General features: G+C 46.3%; 1 protein-coding gene across 4 annotated transcripts in view; it reads right to left on the bottom strand.

Annotated features, from left to right (window-relative positions):
• Window positions 1-25,067, bottom strand: part of REPS2 (RALBP1 associated Eps domain containing 2) — a 187,823-nt gene that overhangs the window by 20,304 nt on the left and 142,452 nt on the right. For all 4 annotated transcript variants that reach the window (XM_029603297.1, XM_029603295.1, XM_029603296.1 and 1 more), the window contains exons 16-17: window positions 20,215-20,307; window positions 6,395-6,478 (exon numbers count right to left, since the gene is read on the bottom strand). In XM_029603297.1, coding sequence (XP_029459157.1) covers window positions 6,395-6,478; window positions 20,215-20,307 — 177 coding nt within the window. The remainder of the gene's footprint in view (window positions 1-6,394; window positions 6,479-20,214; window positions 20,308-25,067) is intronic.

Below are 25,067 nucleotides of genomic sequence, written 5' to 3'. Positions count from 1 at the left end.
CCAGTCAGCACCAGGTTTCCAAAAACCTCAACTGGATCATCGCTCTGTTGTGGTTGAGTCCGCGCAGAAGAAGGCCAAGCGTCTTAAGCCGCACTCTTCTACCCCACCTACCAGGGACAACAAGTTCCTGGATAGTGTGGGACGGAAAGTGTATCATGGAGCTATGTTGATTTCACGCATAGCTTCATATCAACTTTACATGACTCAATACAACAGAGCCATCCTTAAGCAGATGCAAGACTATGCTGACACGTTGCCGGACCAATACCAACCGCAGCTTCAAGCCCTTCTTCACAAGGGATTTGAGGCAGGGAAGCACGAGATTAGGACTGCCTACGACATTTTCGATGCTTCCACGAAGGTTTCAGCCACAGCCATCTCAGCCAGACGTTGGGCTTGGTTAAAGTCATCCAACCTTCGCCCAGAGGTCCAAGATCGTCTTGCTGATTTGCCCTGCTTAGGCGACAATTTGTTTGGAGAGCAAATTCAACAGATTGTGGCGGAGTTAAAAGACCACCATGAGACGTTGAAACAACTCTCATCTGTCCCACCTGAGGTGACCTCCAAGCAACCGCAAAAGAAGGACTCTAAGAAGTCGTTCTTTCGACCACGCCGCTACTACCCTCCGTCAACTAGGGCTCGTCCTGCACGGTCCTCTAACAGGCCTCAGCCTCGTCAGCCGAGAAAGCAAAGACCTACTGTAGCCCCGCCTCCTGGGCCTGCGGCGGGCCTTTGACTTCCCTGTATTGAGCACATGCCAACTCCCTCTTCCACACATCCCTGTGGGAGGTCGGCTGTACCACTTCTTACCCCGTTGGAAACAGATTACCTCAGATCAGTGGGTGCTAGCAATTATCGCACAGGGTTACCACCTCAACTTCATAACACTTCCGCCAGACTCCCCGCCCCTTCAGGCATGGAGTCTAACCAGCCATTTGACTCAATTACATCAAGAAGTATCCCTTCTTCTACAATCAAATGCTATAGAACCCGTCCCTCCTTGTCAACAAGGGAAAGGATTCTATTCCAGATACTTCCTAATACCAAAGAAATCAGGGGGGTTACGTCCAATTCTGGACCTTCGGGCCCTCAACAAGTATCTGCAAAAAGAGAAGTTCAAGATGGTAACCCTGGACGCCTTGCTCCCTCTGTTGCAAAAAGGGGGACTGGCTGTGCTCTCTCGACCTCAAGGACGCTTATACCCACATTGCGATAACACAATCTCATCGCAAGTATCTGCGTTTTCTGATAGGCCACGACCATTATCAATACCGGGTACTACCTTTCGGGCTGGCATCTGCTCCACGAGTCTTTACCAAATGTCTCGTAGTAGTAGCAGCATTTCTCAGGAAGGAAGGTGTCCACGTCTACCCCTATCTGGACGATTGGCTAATCAGGGCCTCCACCCCTCAAATTGCGCAATCCTCCCTAAAGTTGACAATTCACACACTCCTCTCCTTAGGGTTTCTTGTCAATTACGAGAAATCTTGCTTGGTCCCATCTCAGACCTTATCCTTCATTGGAGCAGACTTGGACACCTTACAGGCAAAAGCCTACCTTCCACTTCAACGAGTCCAAACTCTCATGTCCCTAGCTCGCCAGCTCCAGTCTCAACACACTGCCACAGCTCGCCAATTCCTCATCCTCCTAGGACACATGGCATCCTCGGTTCAAGTTACTCCCTTGACCCGACTAGCCATGAGAGTAACGCAATGGACTCTGCGACACCAATGGATTCAAGCTTTTCAGCCTCTGTCCTACATCGTCACAGTTACACAAGCGCTACGCCTGTCTTTAACCTGGTGGACGACTCAAGTCAATCTCCTTCAGGGCTTACCCTTTCTCCTACCAGATCCACAGGTAATCCTAACCACCGATGCTTCCCACGTCGGTTGGGGGGCCCATGTGGACGAATTACAAACCCAAGGGTTGTGGTCGCCAGAGGAAGCCGAACACCAGATAAATTTCTTGGAACTTCGAGCAATTCGCTACGCGCTCAGAACTTTCAAAGATCATCTATTGAATCAGATAATCTTAATCCAAACAGACAACCAAGTGGCCATGTGATACATAAACAAGCAGGGAGGCACAGGCTCCTTCCTTCTGTGTCAGGAAGCTGTGCAGATTTGGGCAGAAGCCCTCTCCCATTCCATGTACCTCAAGGCCACTTACTTGCCGGGAGTAGACAATGTATTGGCAGACCAGCTGAGCCGTGTCTTCAAGCCACACGAGTGGTCACTCGATCCTCTGGTAGTGACCTCTCTGTTTCACAAGTGGGGTTTTCCCCGCATAGACCTCTTTGCGTCCCCTCAGAACCACAAAGTGGACGATTACTGCTCTCTCATTCGGAGCCAACACTCTCAGCCGAGGGATGCCTTCTCCCTCAAGTGGACGACAGGTCTGCTTTATGCATTCCCTCCACTTCCTCTTCTGTCAAGGACTCTCGTGAAGCTACGCCAGGACAGGGGAACCATGATCCTGATAGCACCCCACTGGCCACGCCAAGTGTGGTTTCCCATACTCCAGGATCTCTCCATCCGCAGGCACATCCCTCTGGGAACGGATCCGCATCTGCTCACTCAAAACGACGGATGCCTCCTCCATCCCAACCTCCAAGCCTTGTCCCTGACGGCATGGATGTTGAAAGGTTAGTCCTTCAGCCTTTTAACCTTTAGGATTCGGTTTCTCGTGTCCTGATAGCTTCACGAAAGCCCTCCACCAGAAGATCCTATTCATATAAATGGAAAAGGTACACATCATGGTGCACTTCTCAGTCCCTTGATCCCCTTTCCTGTCCAATCTCTAAGTTTTTGGACTATTTATGGCATATCCTGTCCAATCTCTAAGTTTTTGGACTATTTATGGCATGTCAGTGCGGTAGCCGCCTTCCATAAAGGTATAGCAGGTGTCCCTATTTCAGTACAACCCATGGTGACACGCTTTCTTAAAGGCTTGCTCCATCTGAAGCCACCCTTACGTCCTCCGGCCCCATCTTGGGACCTTAATCTGGTTCTTGGTCGTCTAATGAAACCACCTTTCGAACCTCTGCACTACTGTGAATTGAAGTATCTCACATGGAAAGTATTATTCCTATTGGCTATCACTTCAGCTCGCAGGGTTAGTGAGTTACAGGCCTTAGTCACCTATCCGCCTTACACTAAACTCCTGCAAGACAGGGCGGTGCTCCGCACTCACCCTAAATTTTTACCTAAGGTAGTTTCGGAGTTTCATATCAATCAATCCATCATACTACCTATCTTTTTTCCCAGGCCCCATTCCAACTCTGGGGAACAGACTCTGCATACCCTAGACTGTAAACGAGCTCTAGCGTTTTATCTAGACCGTACAGTTGCTCACAGGAAGAGCACTCAATTGTTTGTCTCCTTCCATTCTAACAAGTTGGGACAACCTGTGGGTAAGCAGGCTCTATCCTCCTGGTTGGCGGACTGCATTTCTTTTTGCTATCAACAAGCTGGCATTCCTTTTCAAGACCGTGTAAAAGCACACTCTGTGAGGGCCATGGCGACTTCAGTAGCACACCTTCGATCGGTGCTGCTTCCTGACATCTGCAGGGCTGCAACCTGGAGTTCTCTCCATACCTTTGCAGCCCACTATTGTTTGGACAAAGCTGGAAGACAGGACTCCATCTTCGGCCAATCTGTCTTGCGTAACCTTTTTCCAACATGATGTACCAACACCCTTCAACCTTCCCAGTAGGGTGCGGATGCCCTTTCCCAAATTCCACCCCAGTTGTTGTGCCTGTTGCACGTCGTTGGGTGCATTTGGTGCAAGCCAGGACATCCTCAGCTCGGTACTCACCCATTTGTGAGGACAACCATCCTGCTTGTCCTGTGAGAAAGCAAATGTTGCTTACCTGATGTAACAGGTGTTCTCACAGGACAGCAGGATGTTAGTCCTCACGAAACCCGCCCGCCACCCCGCGGTGTTGGGTTCGTTTTAGTTTTTTACTTTTTTAGGCACTGCCTGTAGCTTTGAAAATCAGACTGAAGGGAGACCCCTGCTGGCTGCAGGGTCAGTGCCTTGCTGGGCATGCCCAGTAGGGGCCAGTCAAAGTTCTATTAAACTTTGACAGAAGTTTTCCGTGGTGGGCTCCATCCTTGATGTCACCCATTTGTGAGGACTAACATCCTGCTGTCCTGTGAGAACACCTGTTACATCAGGTAAGCAACATTTGCTATCTAAAACTTCCCAAATCCCTCATTAGAATAATAAAGCAAATGTGACCTCCGAAATAACTTTACAATGAGCTTCAATCTCCTGCTGAAGGACTGCCCCAGTGCATCTTCTCATAGGAGACACGGGATAAAGGACACTAAGTCTTCTGGTCAATCAGGATTTTCCTGAGAGATTTCTTCTCCTGCTTGTAGCACCTCCCACAGATTTCAGGGCCGGTCACACTAAGAGCTCGTGCAGTTATGCTATGCAAACCTAAACAAGAACCCCAAATTCCTTCAACAAAAAAAGGCAGAAATACAATACATTGACTGTTTACAACAGCAAAAAACAAAAACATGGATCCCGTCAGATTTCTAATCACATTAAGGTCCATATTCAAAAGTATTTAGCTGGATAACTTAGAAGTTATCCTGCTAAATGAAGCTTTGGCCACTAAGTTAGCTGGCTAGAATTTGGCTAGATAAGTTATGAGCATTCTTGGGGCATAACTGGGAGGAGCTGAGTTAGCCGGCTAAGTCTACCCATGCCAAAAGAGTTGTCCTAAAGTTAGCCGGATAAAGTTAGCTGGCTAACTTTAAGATAGCCGGCTATATTTTATCTTGCTAACCTTGCTATCCGGACAGTGACTGAATATGGATCTCATTAAGGATAAGATTTACAGCTTTTTTCATTCTCTATTTAAATTTCATTCATTCATTAAATTTTCTAACCCGCATGTTCCATTACAGTACATGGCAGCTTACACTTGTCACATACATAAACAATAATATGTTTAAAAATACAGCAACAAGAAGATAAAAATGTAAAACAAAGGAGACCTGAAGTTAATTTTGGTATGCTAAGGTGAGGAGGTGGGCTTTTAACGCTTTCTTAAAAGAATTTAGGCTTGAAGCTGTTTGAATAGACTTGGGTAGGGAGTCCCTGGTGCAACAGAAAAAGAGCAAAGGCTTCCGAGGGAAATTCTCAAACTGTCCACGCTGGAACAAAGACAACGCGCACATTCTACCCGCCGGCTTTGCGACAATCCTCAAAACGAAAAGTGCGCGCATTACCTTCATGTTGAGACTTTCTGCGGGAACGAAGTGCGTGTGGTCGTGCCCACCTGCTTTTTTTTTTTTTCCTGTGGATAGAACTGGGATTGAAAAGTCAGAGGGAAGACTGGAATATGTTGGACGTGTGCATGAGTATATTTCCTCCCCCCGGGAACGCCTCCTCTCAGCTTTGTTGTACGCACGTATGGACTTTTAGCCACGTTGAGGGAGCGTTGTTTACAAACAGCTGATTAATAATGCACGTTAATTTAGCTGTTAATTACAGCTTTGAAAATGGCCCCTTCCTAGGAGGGGGTAATTTTGTAATTGCCAGCACAGGTGCGAAGTCCGTGGGTAATTTTTTTTTTTTTTATCTGCAGACTTTACGCTTATTTTCAAAGTGAACTTACGTGTGTTAACATCACTATGGAAATTAAGCCCGAGAAAAGCTACACGCATACACAGTTACACCTGATCATCAGTGTGCAATGTTTTCCTCAAGGGAAAAAACACGGCCTGCATTTGAAAATTCCAAAGCATAGGTTGAGGTGGAAACCCCGCCCTGAGGAAGGACTCTTCAGAATGTGGGAAAGTTACCCATGCAGAGGCGGCCACCCACGCCTCGGTTTACTCACATATCGGGCGAATGATTTTGTAAATGAACTCGGGAAGCAACAGAACTGGTGTACAGGGTGATAAAAATCACAAAGATGCAGAGGCAGTACCATTCATCTGTACAGGCAGCATGTTCTGTATATGTTGCAATTGGCTGTGTGACGAGTTAAGTCCCACCCTACATTATCAGGTGAGCTGCCGATGGGTTACAGAAAAAAACCAAAACCAAAACACAACACACAGTTATGCTAACCAACTTCCAAACAAATCAAGGAATATTCAGTCTACTACTACTACTAATTTCTACCAGTGCTATGAGATGTTTGCAGCGCTCTGCAGAAACACATAGAAGGTTATCCCTGTGCCATGGTGCTTACAATGTTAACTGCCTTCTCTAGGGATTCTGGGATCTGTAGTCCTGCTTTTAGAGCTGGGCAAGTAGCACCGCTATGGATCCAACCTAGACCAATTGAGAAGGCTTCACCCGTCACCAACCATGTGGCGTGGCTGAACAGGACGTCAGTTTTCACACTTGGCAACGCTCATCTTACCTTTCTGGATGGGCTACTTTCTTCCGTCTGTGACGGCATTTTCTTCAGAGGCAGATGTAATTTGGTCTCTGATTCTTGCTCAGCCTGTAATGACAAATCAATCTTTCCTCATGCAAAGAAACAAACCGAAAGTTGTTTTAAATGGTTCAACCATCAAAAACACTACTGGATGACAGTTCTGTGAATAACAAGCTTAGATATTTTAGTGGATTTTAATTAAACCAGGAATGTGCCTTTTTTTTTTTTAATTGCAACAACAGAAAAAATGTTTTATGCCTCACCCGTTAGGTTACAATCGCATGGCTTTTATAAAGTGTATTTTTATCTCTTGCCCAGCAGCTTTTCTCCTGCTCCTTTTTTACTTGCAACTTGGCCAAAACCTTACCTAACCAGGCTAAGGTACCATGTCCCTGCAATAGCAGCTATTCAGCGTTTCCTCCCCATTTCCTCCGAAAGGTGCAAAGCTTGATGGGTCCCCTCCGGGACCCAGCACAGGAACTCTGGCCCCAAAATAGCTGGATAACAAGTTATCCAGCTACTTTGGGGCTAGTTAGCACAGCGGGAATTTCAAACCTCGCCATTTTGTTCCAAGTCCAAACTTAGCTGGACAAATGGTACCGAATTTTGGCCTCGTAGTAACCGATAGCCAATAAAACAACCAATTGGCCATTCCAGGTTGCCCAGTTTTCTTCCTGTCTGGTTTTCTCCCACTCTGGGCACATGAGGACATATAAATTCTTGCAGCACTTAAACCAACACCAGCTCCCTCATCTCTTGTTACCCGACTTCTCAGCCCTGTTAGGGTTAGAACCGTGGTCACTCTGTGCAGATCACCCCAGCCTTCCTGGCAGCCTAATGCAGCCCTGCCACTGATGTCAGGGTAAGTCTGCTCCTTACAGGCTACCCCAAGCCTTCTGCCTCTTAGAAGCCTGATGCAATAGTACCACCGCTCTATGCTCATTAGCTTATATTTCCCCCCACCCTAATTTCAGATGACTGAGCAAACCTCAAGCCCCCCTCCATTTCTTTCACTTGTTATTCCCCCCCACACACACAAAACTCCAATGCACCTGTCCTTCTGCCCTTACCACCGCAATCTGCGCCTGTCCAAAGCAAGTTTAAATCCTGCCAGTTTTGGCTGTCACCATCTCTGCCGGTAGGATTATTCCAGGCGTCTACCACCCTCTCAGTAAAGAAGTCTCCTAATTGATGAGACTTTGATCATGGATTTTTATATTAGTACGAGGGTTCAAGAAGCTTGGCTTCGACTTAGACACTTCAGAAGACTCTGAACTTTCTTAGAGGTTCCAGTTCTTAGACTGATGGTCCAGGCGTTGGTTTGTTCAGTATTAGATTATTGCAATGTGGTACTGGTGGGTCTTCCTAAAGAGTTTACAACGTTTACAGGCGGTACAGAATATTGCAGTACGTTTCATTTTTGGTCTTCCACGTAGGGTGAGTGCAACACCTTTATTAAGACGTCTTCCTTGGCTACCTAGTGAAAAAGTGAGCTAATTTTAAACTCATGACTGATGTAGAAGGCATTAAATGGAGGGGGGTGCAGATTATTTATAAAATAACCCTTAATCTTAATGTTCCTACCTGCAATCTTCGCTCAATATCAGCAGCATTGGCGTTAGCTCCATCAAGACAAGATGTATATAAAGTTTCAATCAGGAAATGGATGTTCTCTGTTAGTGGCCTGGAGTTGTGGAATTCGTCTCCATTGGAGGTGAGACTGGAGCAGAATTTCCTCAACTTCAGAAACAAGGTAAAAACTTGACTTTTTCCATCTTAGCCTGGGGTTGATTTAAACTGAGTACAGTACAGATAGTATACTTCAGCCCCAACTATTTGAGTACTATGTATTTTTACTTGTTTTATGTGTGTTGGAATTTGTATACATTGATTGTATTTTTACTGGATTTTGTTGTGAACCGCTCTGGCCAGATCTGATATCTGTTGAGTGGTATATAAGAAATGAGAAATAAAGTATTTCCTTAGAACCCTCTCCCTCCACCTTCATATTTATTTAGGCACTCATTATCCTGCCATACCCACAGATGTGGTGACAATAAAAATATTCATAACAACCAGTAACAAGAAAAAATAACCCTTGCCCTGGACTTTTCTATGGAAAATGTAAACTTTTCCGTACTACACTGCTCTGTCAAATATTTGAATGTTTCTATCATTTTCTCTCTCTGCAACAATCACTGCCAGCCTTTTTTTGTGTAGGATGTGCTGCAGTTCTTGTATCATTTTAGCTGCTCTTCTCTGAACTCTCTCCATCCTCTCAATGTCCTCATCATTCAAGGAGGGAGTGGGTCTCACTAGTGACCTGTACAGAGGGCAGTATTAGGTCCTTTTCCCTGCTGTCAATGTCTCTGTTTAATGCCACAGAGCATACTGTTGTTGGTTTTTTGTTTTTTTTTTCCACATTGACTGGCTGTGTCCAGGTCATCTGAGATTATTACGCTCAAATCTCTTTCTTGTTTTACACCTTCCAGGCTCTAATCCTTCTAATTGATACATGGCTAATGGATTTTTGCACTGAAGTTCCTTTTTCAAACCTTTTACCTTTCTTTGGTTTCCCCCACCCAAATCCCGTCATTTTTCCTCCACCTCTTCCCGCATATGTACCCTGTTACAGATTTTAGTAGCATCTATGAACATGCAGATTTTCCCCTCCCTTTGAAGCCTGCCCTCAAAATATATTACATGCAATGAAAGGCGTGGAGACCCTGGAATAATGCTAAAAGAGCAAGCAAGGGTGCCACGGAACAGCCAAGGTGATGGCTTGAGATACCCAATCAATATCCCTACAGAGCAAAGCAGTATCAACAACAATAGTGCAAGTAACTGTACAGATAACCACATTAAAACTTCTAATTCTTGGTTTAGGAAAAAAAAACCAAAAAAAAAAAACCACACACTTCTTGTGGTTTTCATCTTTAAAGTTATCCTTGACAAACAAGCCCTTTCAGGCTCTGTAGAGATGGAATGCATTTTGCCGCTGTCCTTCATAATCACAGCTGCATTTCTGTTTGCAGAAGGGAGGGAGGACAGCAGCAGCAGACCAAGTTCACAGTGAGCCTGCAGGGGAAACCATGTATAATGGAATACAAAGGATTTGTGGTTTTCTATTCAAACACATCGGAAATTCCCCTGGAGGGGAAAAAAAAAAAAAAAGGGCGGAGGATGTCATTCCTGGCACGGGTTTTGTTCTCACCCTCCACCCTGCAGGCTGAGGAGGTTGTGGGGTAATCCGAGACAAAAGGATATTACTCAACCAATTCCGCTTACCTGAGCACATTCCAGGGTGGCCAGGCTGTGTTTTATTGGAAATAAAATAATATTTGTGTTCTGCGGACGGACCGAACGATTGCCATTACTGAATTAGTACAGAGAATTAGCATATTGGTCCTGAAAAATCCAGCTGCTCTATAGGTTGCGAGGCTGGTTCTAAAGCAACTTAATTAAAAAAAAAAGTTTTAAAAGACATTGTGATATGCAAGATTTCCAGATAACAGATTCCTTCCCTAGATGTTATATGAAGAAAGCATCTATGCAGTCCCCCGAGCTCAAGCGTTAACTGAAGTTAGACCTGTTACTCTCGTGAGCTAAAAAATGACAGGAAACCTGAACAAGCATTTTAAGTTTAAACAACTAAAGAAGTATGTAGTGGTAAAAAAAAAAAGTTCTCAAACCCGATTGTGGACTTCACAGTTCAGGAGATAATTTTTAAAGAACTTACATGTGAAAAAGTGTATATCATAGTAATTTCCAAAAGCCCATTTACGTGTGGGAAAACCTGTTGACAATTCAGCCCTATGGAGTGAATTTTCAGGAGTTACGCGTGTAGTGTAATGGTTTACCAGTCACAGAGTTGGCCCGTGACTGGCATCACTCACACTCCAGGTAGATCCTGGCCCTGCAATGCAGCACAGACGCCACCAGCAGACGCCAACTGTCCAGTTCCAATGCGATGTGCCTAAGGCATGCGCGCACATCATCTCCATCTTTGTAGGCGCTCTCTATTGTCGTTAGCACCTGAAACTTCTTAACCTGAGCTCTCCCTGCAATCCCCGCTTCAGTAACAGGTCCTTCTGCTCTTGAGCAATGAGTGTTACTCTTGTGTTCCAGTATCTGCCTTGTTCCCTGAGTCCAGCCTTACCTCGTCCTCTCTCTGTACCCTTTTAGCCCTTTTGATTGCTCATCTGGATATGACCTCTGCTACAGACATTAAGTGCCGTTTGCCTGACTCTTGCCTGGACAATGCATACTCTTGTCAGGATCTGACCTTTGCCATGAACCCTGACTGCATTGAGCCTAATGCCTGCCCTTGGCCTGTCTCCGGATTCTCTCTTTGACTGCCCTCAGGATCTACCCAACTCCCCCCTGAAACCCAACGGCTCAAGCTGTGGGGAACGGACCTGGTTTAGGCGAAGCTCCAGCTTGTCCCAGTCCAGGGCGTGTTTGCCAGCTTTCAGGAGGGGCTTAGTAGGTTCTCCTACTAGGCTGCACATCCTTGTCTCAGCACAAGGGTTCACAAGCCTTACACGTAAAAGTAGCAATTTTCAAAATTCCAGTTTTATGCATATTAATCGTTTTGAAAATTACCTCCCTGAGAAGCCCTGGCTGGTTACCATAATAAAGAAAGAAAGCTTTGTAGTATTTTCTCTGGAGCAGGCCAGCCAATGACTCGATGCCCGCGACGCCCTCCCTAGCCCAAGCAGCCATTTTAGACAAATACGGCAGCTTCGGAAGAAGGTTTCCAGGAAGAAGAGCAGGGAGTGTGGTGCACACCGCTGCTGCTACCCAACAGAGGACTCTGGGGTTTATTTGTGAAAAGAAAACCTGGGAAACACCTAAAAAGGTATCAAATGTGCTGCCGAAAGTCCGTGCAGAAGAAAGAAGAGCCGCTGGCAAACTCGTTACGACTTGTGATTACATAAGTGACCAAAATCATTTTATTGTTCATGTCAAGAGGCGCCGGGCTCTCACTGGCTGCGTCGCTAGCTATGGTCGGCAAACTGTAGCCAAAGGCAGCACCTCACGGAGCAGTAAATGTTTCACCCTTCGCTCAGCAGCGATGGCTGGAAGAGGAGACTAAAGTTGTGGATGCTCGTATTCAATCTCGCTGTGGAACGCAAATATCGAAAATAAACTGGGAAAAGGCCAGCCAGAACGATCAGGTACTCCTGAGCAGGTCAGGCACCCGAGTATCACTTGGGCAACCGAACATCCATGATGTCCTTAAAGCATCACCCAGTGGCAACAGTTGAATATTCACCTCTACAGAATCCCAAGGAAAGTTTAGCCCAGACACTATGCCCGCCCTTCTTCCTCCCCCCCCCCACACACTGCAAGGCGGGAAATGTTGCCCCGTGTCTGGAGCAACGAATGAATGGAGTTCGGAGACTGCCTAAATGCAAATTCCCTAATATTGACGGGAGCTCTTGGGGAGGGGGGGGGGGGGGGGTCACTTTATATCCTTACAGAAATAATGAATTAAAATGTTTTAAACTGCTTTGTTGGTCTCAGGAAAGACAGGACACTTTGGAGGTGGTGATAGTTGTTAGCGGACATACATTTACTGTACTTGAGATTTTGGGGTTTTACAGGTCCCTTTCTGCGGAGGTCTCGGGGTTAAGTTGTTACTTTTCCTTCCTTGCCCTCTCTCTTCTTCATGTCTACAGAGCAACAGAAGCAGAAAAGCAGGACAGGAGAGATAGGAGAGAAACATTTAACTACTTCCGAGGAATAAATGCACAGGGAAAGGAGGCTCTGGGACAAGGTGTCATGGGATGAGGGTGAAAGGGGGTAAACTCAGGGGCAATGTAAGGAAATATTCGTTACAGAGAGGGTGGACACATGGAACGGCCTCCCAGTGAAGATGGTGGAGACAAGGACAGTAAATGGATTCGAGAAAGCATGGAATAAACACAGAGGATCTCTGAAGGGGGGGGGGGGGGAGGACTTATAAAGTTGAGATGGGGATGGGTAGACTGGATGGGCCGTAGGTTGTTTAGCAGCAGTCATGTTCTATGTTTAGCGTGGACAGCAGCCGTGTAAGTTTTCCCACCAGCATATCTCAATCCCTTCTGGAGAGACCGCCTGTGAAAATATGCAGCTAGTTCAGTCTCTACACACACACAACCCTTGGCCTCTCTTCTAAAGACTGGAAATAATGATGCCAGAATCTGCCAAACCACGATGTCGGGTTTCTGGGGTTTGGGATTTTCAGTAATGTGGACACCTGGAAACTGGACAGAGATCAGAGCTGTAACCAGGGATTTTAGCACCCAAGGCAGTCAAGTGTGTTTGTGCCTCGCACCCTGAATCCCAGTCCTCTTTCCACGCCAGCCTGCATGACAGGAGGAGAGCTGCACTCCCGCCTTTTCATCTATTGCTGGCACATGCTTATATTTCCATCATTCTTCCCCCTCCCCAAGAGGCTTTGCACCCTGGATGGCTGCTCCTCTTGCCCATCCCCGGTTATGGTGCTGTCCAAGATGACCCAAACTCATTTCACTCACGCCATCCAATGGCTTCCAGAAGGTAATAACTTTCAGTCACTACTGACAGGAAACGAAGGACCTGTAACCCCCTCTTTCCCTTCTCACCCCCACCCTCCCACCACAGAATTGGTTTGGCTATTTTGGTCTGTGAAAAGATATTGAAGTCTTCACACCTTGGCGGTACAATTCCCCATAAACACTTCCAGGAATGAGAAATGCCGGGCACACTGCAGGCCATGTCCACCTGTGGAGATCTCTGAAGGGGGACAGGAACCTCATCAGAGGAATGCGGACTATAGTTAGGAATTTTTGAGCCGGAAAAAAAAAAAACAGCACCCACTTTACCTATTTATCTGAGGCCAGTTTTACTTTTAAAAACCTGAAATATGTTTTGTTTTTTTTATTTGCTAATCTTTATTTCTGTGCATTCCACTGGATTAACACGGCAAACCACACTACTTTTAAACAAATCCCCCTTGATAGCTTTGACATGCCTTTTTAGTAGGGATGTGAATCGTTTTTTGACGATTTAAAATATTGTCCGATATATTTTAAATCGTCAAAAATCGTTAGGGCCACGATACAATACCAATTCCCCCGATTTATCGTTAAAAAATCGTAAATCGGGGGAAGGGGGAGGGCAGGAAAACCGGCACACTAAAACCCCCTAAAACCCACCCCCGACCCTTTAAATTAAATCCCCCACCCTCCCGAACCCCCCCCAAATGCTTTAAATTACCTGGGGATCCAGCGGTGGTCCAGAACGGCGGCGGTCCGGAACGGCCCCCTCAATTGAATCCTGTTGTCTTCAGCCGGCGCCATTTTGCAAAATGGCCGCCGCAAAATGGCGGCGGCCATAGACCAAAACGATTCGACGCAGGTCGTTCCGGACCCCCGCTGGACCCGCCGCTGAACGACCTCCTGCAGTCGATCTCCTGCCGGCGCCATTTTCCGTACGGAAAACGATTTGCGGCAAGAAATCGCTCCCGGAACCCCGCTGGACTCCCAGGAACTTTTGGCCAGCTTGGGGGGACCTCCTGACCCCCACAAGACTTGCCAAAAGTCCAGCGGGGGTCCGGAACGACCTCCTGCGTCGAATCGTTTTGGTCTATGGCCGCCGCCATTTTGCGGCGGCCATTTTGCAAAATGGCGCCGGCTGAAGACAACAGGATTCAATTGAGGGGGCCGTTCCGGACCGCCGCCGTTCTGGACCACCGCTGGATCCCCAGGTAATTTAAAGCATTTGGGGGGGGTTCGGGAGGGTGGGGGATTTAATTTAAAGGGTCGGGGGTGGGTTTTAGGGGGTTTTAGTGTGCCGGCTCACGATTTTAACGATTTTCACAATAGTTTACACACCCAAACGGCAACAATACGATTCCCTCCCCCTCCCAGCCGAAATCGATCGTTAAGACGATCGAGAACACGATTCACATCTCTACTTTTTAGTTCTTCCGGACTTCTTGTTGGTCTCTGCTTTCGCCCTTCTGGTCAGTTAAGGTGACCAGGTAGTCTCATATTAGGGGAAACACAGAAGAAGATGATGCTACACCACACTGCCGATCTCTGGCTCACACAGGCAAAGGTTTACTTCCTGAGCATGGTTCAAACACATCTGAGCCATTTAAAGGACAGTCCGAGGTGGACCTGGTTTTACCTGGAGGTCCGATTGCTAGGAAGAATCCAATTCTGTGTGTGTAAAAGTAGGACACTCAGCCCATACCTTAGGGTATCAGGCCATCTAAGCCCTTCCTAGATCACTACCCCCCTCATCATCCCCCTTCTCTTAGTGATGACTACCATAATGCAGACTATGAAACCTAGGCTGGCTCTTTCCCTTCCCAGCTTGCCTTAAGAAATCGAAAACTATAAAAAGTGGAAAAAGAAAACTATGAGGGCCTGAAATACAACAAGGCTGCCAAGATCTGTGTGTACTTGACTGCTTTATTTGCAGAGGATGGTGCTGAAGTTTTGATAAAGCTTCTTTGGTTATAACGGGAGGGGGGGGTGTTAGGGAAATAAGGAAGGAGGGGCATGCACCTGTGTCCGTATGGGCGCACGCACGCTCAGGGGACAAGAGGCGGCATTTCATTTACTTGGCTCCTTTATATTTGTTTTTAAGCAATTTACACTTAATCAACAGGAGCAGATGGAGACAACGTCAGATGAATTTCTGAGCTGGTGGTGCGCGCGCACTGAGAAAACAGTTAGGAGTCCCTGCAAAAATGTCTCCAATCTCGCTTTTAAATTTAACCCTTGAGTGTTCCCAGGTAGCAGCTTCAGGGCCCCCCTCCCCCCCCCCCAAAGCATCCCCGTGTCTTGCAGAGAAGAAGTTTCCAGAAAAAAACCCCCAAAACATTCCCTCTGCTGAGTTTTACGAGTGCAGTCTCTCGTCCTCACCTGCCCATTTTATTTTATTTCTGGTTCTAGATCCTTTTGACCCACCCGTACCGAGGAGCATAATCTTTTTGCTTGTTTTGTCATCAGCAGACACGACTGATTATTTACCGAAGCATTTTCCACTTTCTCTGAATACTGCAACACATTTAACAGTCTGGCCAGGGGTAGAAGGAAGCAGCTCGTCTGAAATATCACCGTCAGCTGAGAGACCCATCTGCAGACCGGCCTGCCATTTTCTGTTCCGACAAGTCCCTTTCCTCTGCCGTGAGCCTTGCGAGGGCAGAGTTCATTGACTTAAGTTTACCTTTGCCTCCACAGGGGTTTAAAACCAAAAAAAGCACAATTTTGAACAAATGATTGGAAACAAGCGGCAATCAGCAGGGGCAGAGGAAGGTGAGCACATCGAGATTCGGCTGGGGGGGGGGGGAAGGGGGAGGACACGAATGACCATTACACCATTAACCATCAATGTGATGTCAAATTCTTAACAAGGGGCACTTCACTTAGAGACAAACACAAATAGAAGTCAATGTAGTAAACTGCTTTGACGATGATGCAAAATTTCTACTAATGAGATGCAAAAATATGGAAAGCAGCTCATTATCTATTAGGGCAGTGCAAAGTGTATGTTATACCACATAAAATGTGATACATATGAATTAACATAAAAACTAAACTATACTGCAGGGAGGTGTATTTTAAGATTTTTGCATTGCCGCACGTATTAACACAAATGCTTTTACATACATACTGTACCCTATACGGTAACATGTACCTCATTTCATCTCATTAACATCAACTATTAATATGCATATTAAAACGCCAACTTTATGCATATTAGCAGCTGATGCTAACACAGTTTAGTATACTGGCTCCAAGGAGCCTAACTTTCAAACCTATCCATGGTACAGCATTTGCATGCAGATATTAATGCTAGCATTTTATAAATTGTGTGGTGGGAGCTGCACTGTTTATAAAAGCACATAGTTCTGCTGCACAAACACAGTACGTGCGAATATTGTCAAGGCAAGGAAACGCATTCTTTCTCTGCCTATTTTAGAAACATATGCAATTATGTTTTACGTATAATAACCCCAATTTAAATACGAGGGTAGATATTTTAGAGAGTATGTTCATACACCGCTTTGAAGATACTTGCGTGCGTAGTTGGAATCACCAGCTCGCGGATACCTCTGCCAGCTCACCTATAGGCCCTCCAGCACTTCACCCAAAACCCCTCACCAGTTTACCCAGACCTCCCCCCCAAAAAACCTGCAGACAACAGACATCCGATTTCACTTGCACCAGTTGCTTAGCAGGTGCAAATGTGTGCGGAGAAAAAAAAAAGTTTGGTAATGCATACGCTTCTCTCTCTTACAAATAGCAACTACCGCCTGTACTTCTTTCTGAACCTCGGCCCAGAACAGTCCTAGCCTGGCCATGTTCCCCCCCCCCCCCCCCCCGGTAAAATGTACATGGAAAATAGAAAGGTACTCTTGATGCACGTGTGCATGTACATGCTACTTAGCGTGTGTATGCTATTTTTATGCATGAAGCCCCATTGAAAATTCACTCCTTAATGTTCATAAAATTGTTTAACCAGACTATAGGCATAGTTTGGCAGAGAGATGGGGATGTGATGCCCCCCCCTCATTGTTTTGGGTGCTGGTACTGAATTGGCTCTTGACCCCCCACCACCACCACCCACACACTCCTTGCCTTCTAGAAATCCCCCATTAGCCCAGGAAACCACAATGGATTTGATAAGCAGCAAGGAGCGATGGAAGCAAAAGAGGTGGGGGCTGAAGGAAACCGTGCTGGAAGCTGGCTCCACCCGTGTGGTTCCAGGAGAGCTAAACCTCTTTGAAAATGTGAAGGACTCATGGCACAAGAGATGACGTGAATGACTGGTAGAGCTGAGAAGGAAGCTTATGGTGAAAGGATTCAGAAGGATTAAGACCCAAACTGAGAAGAAGTGGGTGCTGAAGCAAGGAATTCATAAAGATAAAGACGTTACAATGAATTAGGATAGCAGAATTTGTCAAGTTGCTATGAATTTAGCAAACTTCCATCCCATTCTTCCCTCAACCCCATTAAAAAAAACACAACAAAACACACCCCCAGCCCCCTGTGGGATATGTGCAGGGATGGAGTCCCAGGCATTGCACAATGGTGACACCTAGTGGCCAGAGTCATGGTCACATGTGTACTGGGGTTCTAGGGCAAGCTGCAGTCCATTAGCCCTGGCCCAATACTATCACTGTGATGGCTAGGCTAGACTGGTGGGAAGGGGGGAGGGGGACGGGGGTAAGAGGATGCAATAGCCCAAAACCCTGTTAGACATGAATGAAGGCTCAAGATGCCTTAAGAGGAGGCTGGTACTAATTGAGCTGGAAGCCCTGAGAAGCAAGAGGAATTTTCCCAGCTGAAATATATCTATATATCTATCTATGTCTAAAACAGCAGCTGCACATAAACAGGAGGGGGAGGAAGGGCATAGTATGCGAGAGAGGCAAAGGGTTATCTGACAGAGTTATTCAAGGAAAATGGTATCCATGGTATGCTGTACAAAATTTCAGAAGTCTCAGTGGCTACGGAGCGAGCATTCACAGCCATCTCCCCCCCCCCCCCTACCCATCAGGATGGAGGGAGGGAATCACGGCCTTCTCACAGCTGTAACACCTACTGACTGGCTCAGGGTGCTCATTTGGTTCTGGAGGGTGGGGGGTGGAGGGGTCTGTAGTCTGTGGCCTTTGGCCCCCCAGAACTTTCACTACAATGACACAGAAGGGGGTTAAACATGGGGAAAAGCCTCCTCAGGGAACTGTATATAGGTTCAAGGTGCCATCACTTCAACAGGGACCAATTCTGATCGGCGGTAAGCCTGAAAAAATAATTTTTTTTTTTTGTTCTCTATCCTCTTGGGTAGAAAAGCATAAAAGATCTCCTCTTCATTTCATACCCAGTGCCCCTCCCTTTCCATGTCTAACCCAAAAGAGCAGAAGAGTCAAAGAGGCATAGAAAAATATATATATATATATCTATATATATATATCTATATCTATCTCAAAAGCAGGAAGAATCCTCCCCTTACAGGACACTGCAAATTTTTGCCGTTTTGAAGTTCTCTGGGTAGGTCCTCTGCAGAAGGATGTCACTACTTACTCCCCCCACACGCTGGTTCCCAATAGTTCCCAGGACTATTACACGAATGCATGACCTGCACAGGTAAGCAGTGTGTGCGAGGTAATTCAGGACAGTTTTCCCAATGCGGCTGCTTCCAGGGGCTCAGAGGTGGCTACTGAATGGAGGTCACGAACACCTGGAAAGTAGCCTTTTTTTTAATTTAACATGGCATTTAATTATTTTTTTTGCTACTTTTTCCCCTCAGAAAAACACAGTAAAGACTTCGTTTTTAACTGTGTTTCTGAGGCAGAAAAACAAAGGGAGAGTCGGAATCAAAGGGAAAGTCTTGCACTCATGTCCCAGCATTTCTTTGGGCTTTCATGCCAAAATATAAAGCCACTACCATCACCCCTCTTCCCGTAGTACATAAATATATGGCAGGATGCCATATATTTATGCCATATGGCAGCTTTTTTTTCTAAAACCCTTACAGCGTGGATTTCACTGGCTTCTCCACAAGGAGAAATACTGGGCCAGGCTTATTAAATCTCGGAGCAAAGCCCGATGTGTGTAATCGCCCCAGATAGCTCTGTCACGCCGCCAGCGTCCCCCACTGGAGACGAGACAGTGAAACAAAGGATTCCGGTTTGCGATCCCAGGGACTTCCCCCCCTCCCCCCCTTCTTGCTTGTCCTGCTAATGATTAAACTTGAGGGGGCCCTTCTTCGAGAACAATGCACTTTCACCTTCAGTTATTCAGATGCTCGGGTCTTCGTGGGGTGCATATCAAGAACAGCAGCGCAGAGCTCCCAGCTCACAGATAGTGGCGTGGCTGCTGGGAGTTGAAGGCGTGATTTAGATTCCCTTCTTTCAGGTCATCGTCAGTCAGCGCAAACAAGTGCATGGCCCATTGGCACTTGTCACTTTATTTATAACTTGCTCAGCAACAAAAAAAAAAAAAAAGTCTCATGCTGTGAAACAGGGTTAATTCCTGTGACCCCCCTGCCTCCCTCCACCTCAAGCCCTCCGAGGTATTTGAGCAGAATCCGTGCTCACATTTATCGGTCCCCAAAATAACTGGAAACATATGGCTGCGACCGTAAGGAAAATGAGGCCCTTAACCAGGGCACATCTCAGAAGAAGGCGGGCCAGTCTGTGGTAGGGTTCCCATTTCTAGGACACATTCAACTTTTTTTCCCCAATGTCTTTGAAATAAAAATGGAAAGTTATTTCAACCTGGCGTGAAGGAACGTAGTCTGAGGCCCTGCGCTGTGCAAGCAGGAAACAGTGAACAGATAGAGTGGCCCTAGGGCTCAATTTTCCTTGCAAGTGATTTAATCTAATCATCAGTGAAATAAAAAGCTCAATTTGGTTTCCTTATCTTTACTGCTTTCTGCCTTGCTTAGGCAGGGAGATACGATGCAGTGTGTGATATGCCATATTTACTGACACAGAAATACCTTCACCCCGGACAAGATCTTTTGACTTTTCTCATAACAATGTAAACTCATTTCCTGCCATTTTCATGGCAGCTCACAGGAGGGACTCAAGCATGGTTGAAGCAATTTTTTTTTCACTTCTAGATATCTAGGGAAGTCAGGCCAACAGGTGACACTACCCAAACACATCAGGTTGATGTGGAAGATAGGCCTATCCAATTTTTTTTTTTTTAGTTAGTTTTTAGTTTAGTTCAGTCTTGCAGTAGACTGGAAGAGTTTTCGGATCCCATGTTTGGGCTTTTGGTGTGTGCTCAGCAAGACTGTAATGTATGTACCTGCTCTTTGATTCTGAAATCTGCGAAGCTGGTCTGCTGGAGGGTCGGTCTCTGCTGGACAGGCTGCTCCATGTGGGTGATGTAGTGGGAAACCTGTCGCACATAAAAACACAAAGGCCTTACTAAAAAAGTACATGATGCCACATTCCAGAACTCTTCTGCTTTTCCATTTGCATTCCCGTGTTCCTGGAGAGTTGCTCAAAGGAAAATTGGTTCTTACCTGCTAATTTTCGTTCCTGTAGTACCATGGATCAGTCCAGACCCTGGGTTATGTCACCAATCCAGCAGAGGGAGGCAGAGAAAACAGTCTAATGACTCTGACGTATACCCTGGAGCACCACCTGCAGTCAATCAGTATTGAGCAGTATCAAAGCAGAAATTTAACTACTAACATATTAACTAGCTATCTAAATAGGAGAACGAATTTCCAACTCACAAATCCTAAATGGAAGCAAAATCCCCCCAAAAAATCTTGGGAATAAACAAGAAAATATTAGGAAACATAGACAGCATGAAAGGCGGTTTAATCACCCAAACAGTGAACGAGCGGACTCTCCGAAAAGACAAATATAATACACAGACATAAAGGGTGGGCATCTGGACTGATCCATGGTACTACAGGAACGAAAATTAGCAGGTAAGAACCAATTTTCCTTTCCCTGTTCGTACCTGGATCAGTCCAGACCCTGGGATGTACCAGAGCTGATTCAATTAGGGTGGGATCCAGAGAGTCCCGCTCGGAGAACACTCTCTCCGATGGCTGCCGAACTTGGAGCGTGAACATCCAAGCGGTAATGACGAGCAAAAGTATGCAACGACTTCCAAGTCGCTACTTTACAAATCTCCTGAGGAGACACTAACTGACATTCTGCCCAAGAGGTAGCCTGTGACCTAGTAGAATGAGCTCTAAACCCTTCAGGAAGGTCACGACGAGCTAGAAGATAAGCTGAACGAATTGTCTCTTTTTTTTTTTGTAATTAAAGTTTTTTATTGAAAGCGTGCAAAATACACACATAGATAGCATGAACGAAAACAGCCATGAACAATAAAGTCAAAGTGTCCGAACAATATACATCGTTCCAATAACAGAGCAATGTGCAACGACTCTCTTATCTGCAATATCCCCTCCCACCCTACCACCTATTGAGAACCCATGAGGAAACCATGTGTAAAGGGGCACTGGCTTAGCTATCGGTTATGCTGATTGAGAGGAGAGCAAGAGGGTCAGAGGCCCTTTCGCACTCGCCAATCCTTATACGGCTGCCATACCCTCCGGGACAGGGCGAATTGTCTCTTTTAACCAACGAGCAATCGTAGCCTTCGAAACCTTATGACCTTTGCGAGGGTCACTCCACAAAAACAAACAAATGATCAGACAATCGAAAATTGTAACTGCAAGATAACGCAACAGAGCTCGTCGTACATCCAATTTTTTAAGATCCCTAGAGGAAGGATCCAAACGATCTAAAGATGGAAAAGCCGGAAGCTCTATGGACTGATTTAAATGGAAAGAAGATACTACCTTGGGTAAAAAAGATGGTACAGTCCATAACGAAATTCCTGTATCAGAAATTCTAAGAAAAGTCTCTCTGCAAGACAAGGGCTGCAACTCAAATTCTACGAGCTGAATAAATGGCCACAAGAAACACCACAAGAAACACCACCTTCAATGTGAGATTCTTCAAAGTCGCATGATTAAGGGGTTCAAAGGGAGCTGAACACAGAGCCCTAAGAACCAAATTCAAACTCCAAGCAGGACAAGGATTCCGAAATGGAGGACGTAGATGTTGCGCACCTTTGAGAAAACGCGCTACATCCGGATGCGCAGCCAAGGATAATCCCTGAACCTTACCACGAAAACATCCAAGCGCTGCCACTTGTACCCGTAAGGAACTACAGGACAAACCCTTGGCTAAACAGTCTTGTAAAAAAGATAAAATATTGAAAACAGAAGAGTGAACTGGATCTACTTGATGCTCATTACACCAAGATTCAAAAACCTTCCACACCCTTGCATAAGCCGAAGATGTAGAAGGTTTTCTAGAACGCAATAAAGTAGTCACTACAGCATCTGAATAACCTTTATTCTTTAACAGACGCCTCTCAAAAGCCATGCCGCTAGACAGAAGCGTTCGACCTCTTCCAAACAAACCAGACCCTGAGACAGAAGGCAGGGAAGATCTTGAAATCGAAGGGGACCGTCCAGTGCTAGTCTGACCAGGTCCGCGAACCACGGATGGCGTGGCCACTCCGGAGCCACTAGGACAACGTCGACTTGTTGAACTTCTATCCGACTCAGAACCTTGCCGATTAGAGGCCAGGGAGGGAACACGTAGAGAAGAACATCCCTTGGCCAAGGAAGTACCAGAGCATCTACTCCTTCCGCTCCTCTTTCCCTCCTGCGGCTGAAGAACAGAGGGGCTTTGGCATTCTGAAATATGGCCATGAGATCCATTGCCGGAGTGGACCATCTGTTGCATATCATTTGATAGGCTTCCTCGCACAGTTCCCACTCGCCTGGGTCGAGATGATGCCGACTGAGAAAGTCGGCTTGAATGTTGTCCACCCCGGCAATGTGTGAGGCTGCGATGCTGAGCAGATGTTGCTCCGCCCAGACGATCAGCTGTTGTGCTTCCTGAGCTACCAGGAAGCTTCGGGTTCCTACCTGACGGTTGATGTACGCTACCCGTGGTCGCATTGTCGGAAAGAACCCGAACAGACTTCCCGCAAAGGAGAGGTTGAAGAGCGATTAAGGCTAAACGAACCGCTCTGGTCTCTAAAAGATTGATCAACCACTGCGCTTCCTCTTTGGACCACTGACCCTGAACAGATGCATTCTGACATACCGCTCCCCAGCCTGAAAGACTGGCGTCGGTAGTGACCACAGTCCATTCCGGAATCTCTAGTGGTACACCTCGTTGCAGATTCGCTGTCTGTAACCACCAATCTAGACTGGAACGAGCCGTCTCTGTAAGAGGAAGGGGAAGGTGGTATAGTTCTGAAACCGGATTCCAGCGTGAAAGCAATGCAGACTGAAGTGGTCTCATGTGCGCAAAGGCCCAGGGAACCAACTCCAGAGTAGAGGTCATTGAACCTAAAACTATCAACTAATCCCGCACACAAGGAATAGGAATAGACTAAGTCTCGAATTTGTGATTGAATCTTGAGAAGGCGATGCTCCGGAAGGAACACTATCCCTTGATGAGTGTCGAACCGTGCACCCAAAAACTCCAGAGATTGGGAAGGTAATAGGTGACTTTTGTCTTCGTTGATCACCCAGCCTAGAGACTGCAAAAGGCTGATTACCCTGTTGACTGTATAATAACAAAGAGATTCAGACTTCGCTCGAATCAACCAGTCGTCCAGGTATGGCTGTACCAACAGGCCCTCCTTCCCAAGTTGAGCGGCCACCACAACCATTATTTTGGTAAATGTTCTGGGAGCTGTGGCTAATCCGAATGGGAGAGCCCTGAATTGATAATGTTGCCCTAGAATGCAAAACCTGAGAAACTTCTGATGATCGGATCGAATGCCGATATGAAGATAAGCTTCGGTGAGGTCGAGAGATGCTAGAAATTCTCCTCTGTGAACCGAAGCCATGACAGATCGAAGAGTCTCCATTCGGAACTTTGGAATCCTTAGACAACGGTTGACCCTCTTGAGATCGAGAATGGGACGAAAGGTTCCCTCCTTTTTGGAAACGACGAAGAAAATTGAATAACGACCTTTCCGATGTTGGAACTGGAACTATAGCTCCTAGGTCGCTTAAACGCTGTAGCAAGTCTTGGATTATGAGACGCTTTTGTAGGGAAGAACACTGTGAAATTAGGAACAGGTGGTGAAGCCGCCGAACAAAATCTAAAGCGTAACCTTGATTTATCACTGCTAGAACCCATTGATCCAACGTACATCTGGCCCATTCTCCGTAAAACAGAGAGCGCCTGCCCCCTATGACGGGAACCGGAGAAAGGGCCAGCCTTATCTCATTGGACAGACTTTGTGTCTCCTGAGACTTGGGAAGTTCCAGGTCTACCAAAGCGGTGGCCACGAAAGGACTGAGACTAATTCTGATGTCTACCTGAAGATTGTTTAGCTGGAGGAGCCGGACGAGAAGAACGAAACCTTCTGTTAGACCGAAAACGAGAGCGAGATGAAAAAGAGCTTCTAGGCCTAAGACGGTCCTCTGGCAATTTGTGAATCTTATTTTCCCCTAGGGACAAAATTAAATCTTCCAATTCCTTACCAAGTAATAATTTTCCCTTAAAGGGTAAAGCCCTTAAGTAAGCTTTGGTGGATGCGTCTGCAGACCAATTCCTCAACCAGAGAAGTCTGCGAGCCGATACAGAAGCAACGATAGAGCGAGCCGAGGTCCTAATGAGATCATATAAAGCATCTGCACTATAAGCAACTGTAGCTTCCAGTCTACCAGCCTGAGCAACTTCTTCAGAGAGGGAAGAATTGTTTTGTAAAGCCTGGACCCATCTTAATCCAGCTCGCAAAGCCAAGCGACTACACATGGCCGCCCGCACAACAAGAGCAGAAACCTCAAAAATTCACTTAAGCTGAACCTCCAGCTTACGATCTTGGAGATCTTTAAGAGCCGTAGCCCCAGTTACTGGAATAGTTGTTTTCTTAGTGACGGCTGAAACAGTGGCATTCACCTTAGGAAATTTTAAAATTTCCAAAGCTTCCTCAGGTAATGGATACAATTTTTCCATGGCTCGTGTTACCTTAAGCCCCAACTCAGGAGTATCCCCATTCCCGGTACATAAGGTCAGTGAGAGAAAGATGAAAAGGAAATGATGTCGTGGGACCTCTAAGGCCAAGCAACACTGAGTCAACGTCACCCATTC

This window comes from Rhinatrema bivittatum, chromosome 5, assembly GCF_901001135.1.
Source record: "Rhinatrema bivittatum chromosome 5, aRhiBiv1.1, whole genome shotgun sequence".
NCBI lineage: Eukaryota > Metazoa > Chordata > Amphibia > Gymnophiona > Rhinatrematidae > Rhinatrema > Rhinatrema bivittatum.
The sequence above is the reverse complement of the archived record's forward strand: the minus strand, read 5'-3'. Positions and strand labels throughout refer to the sequence as shown.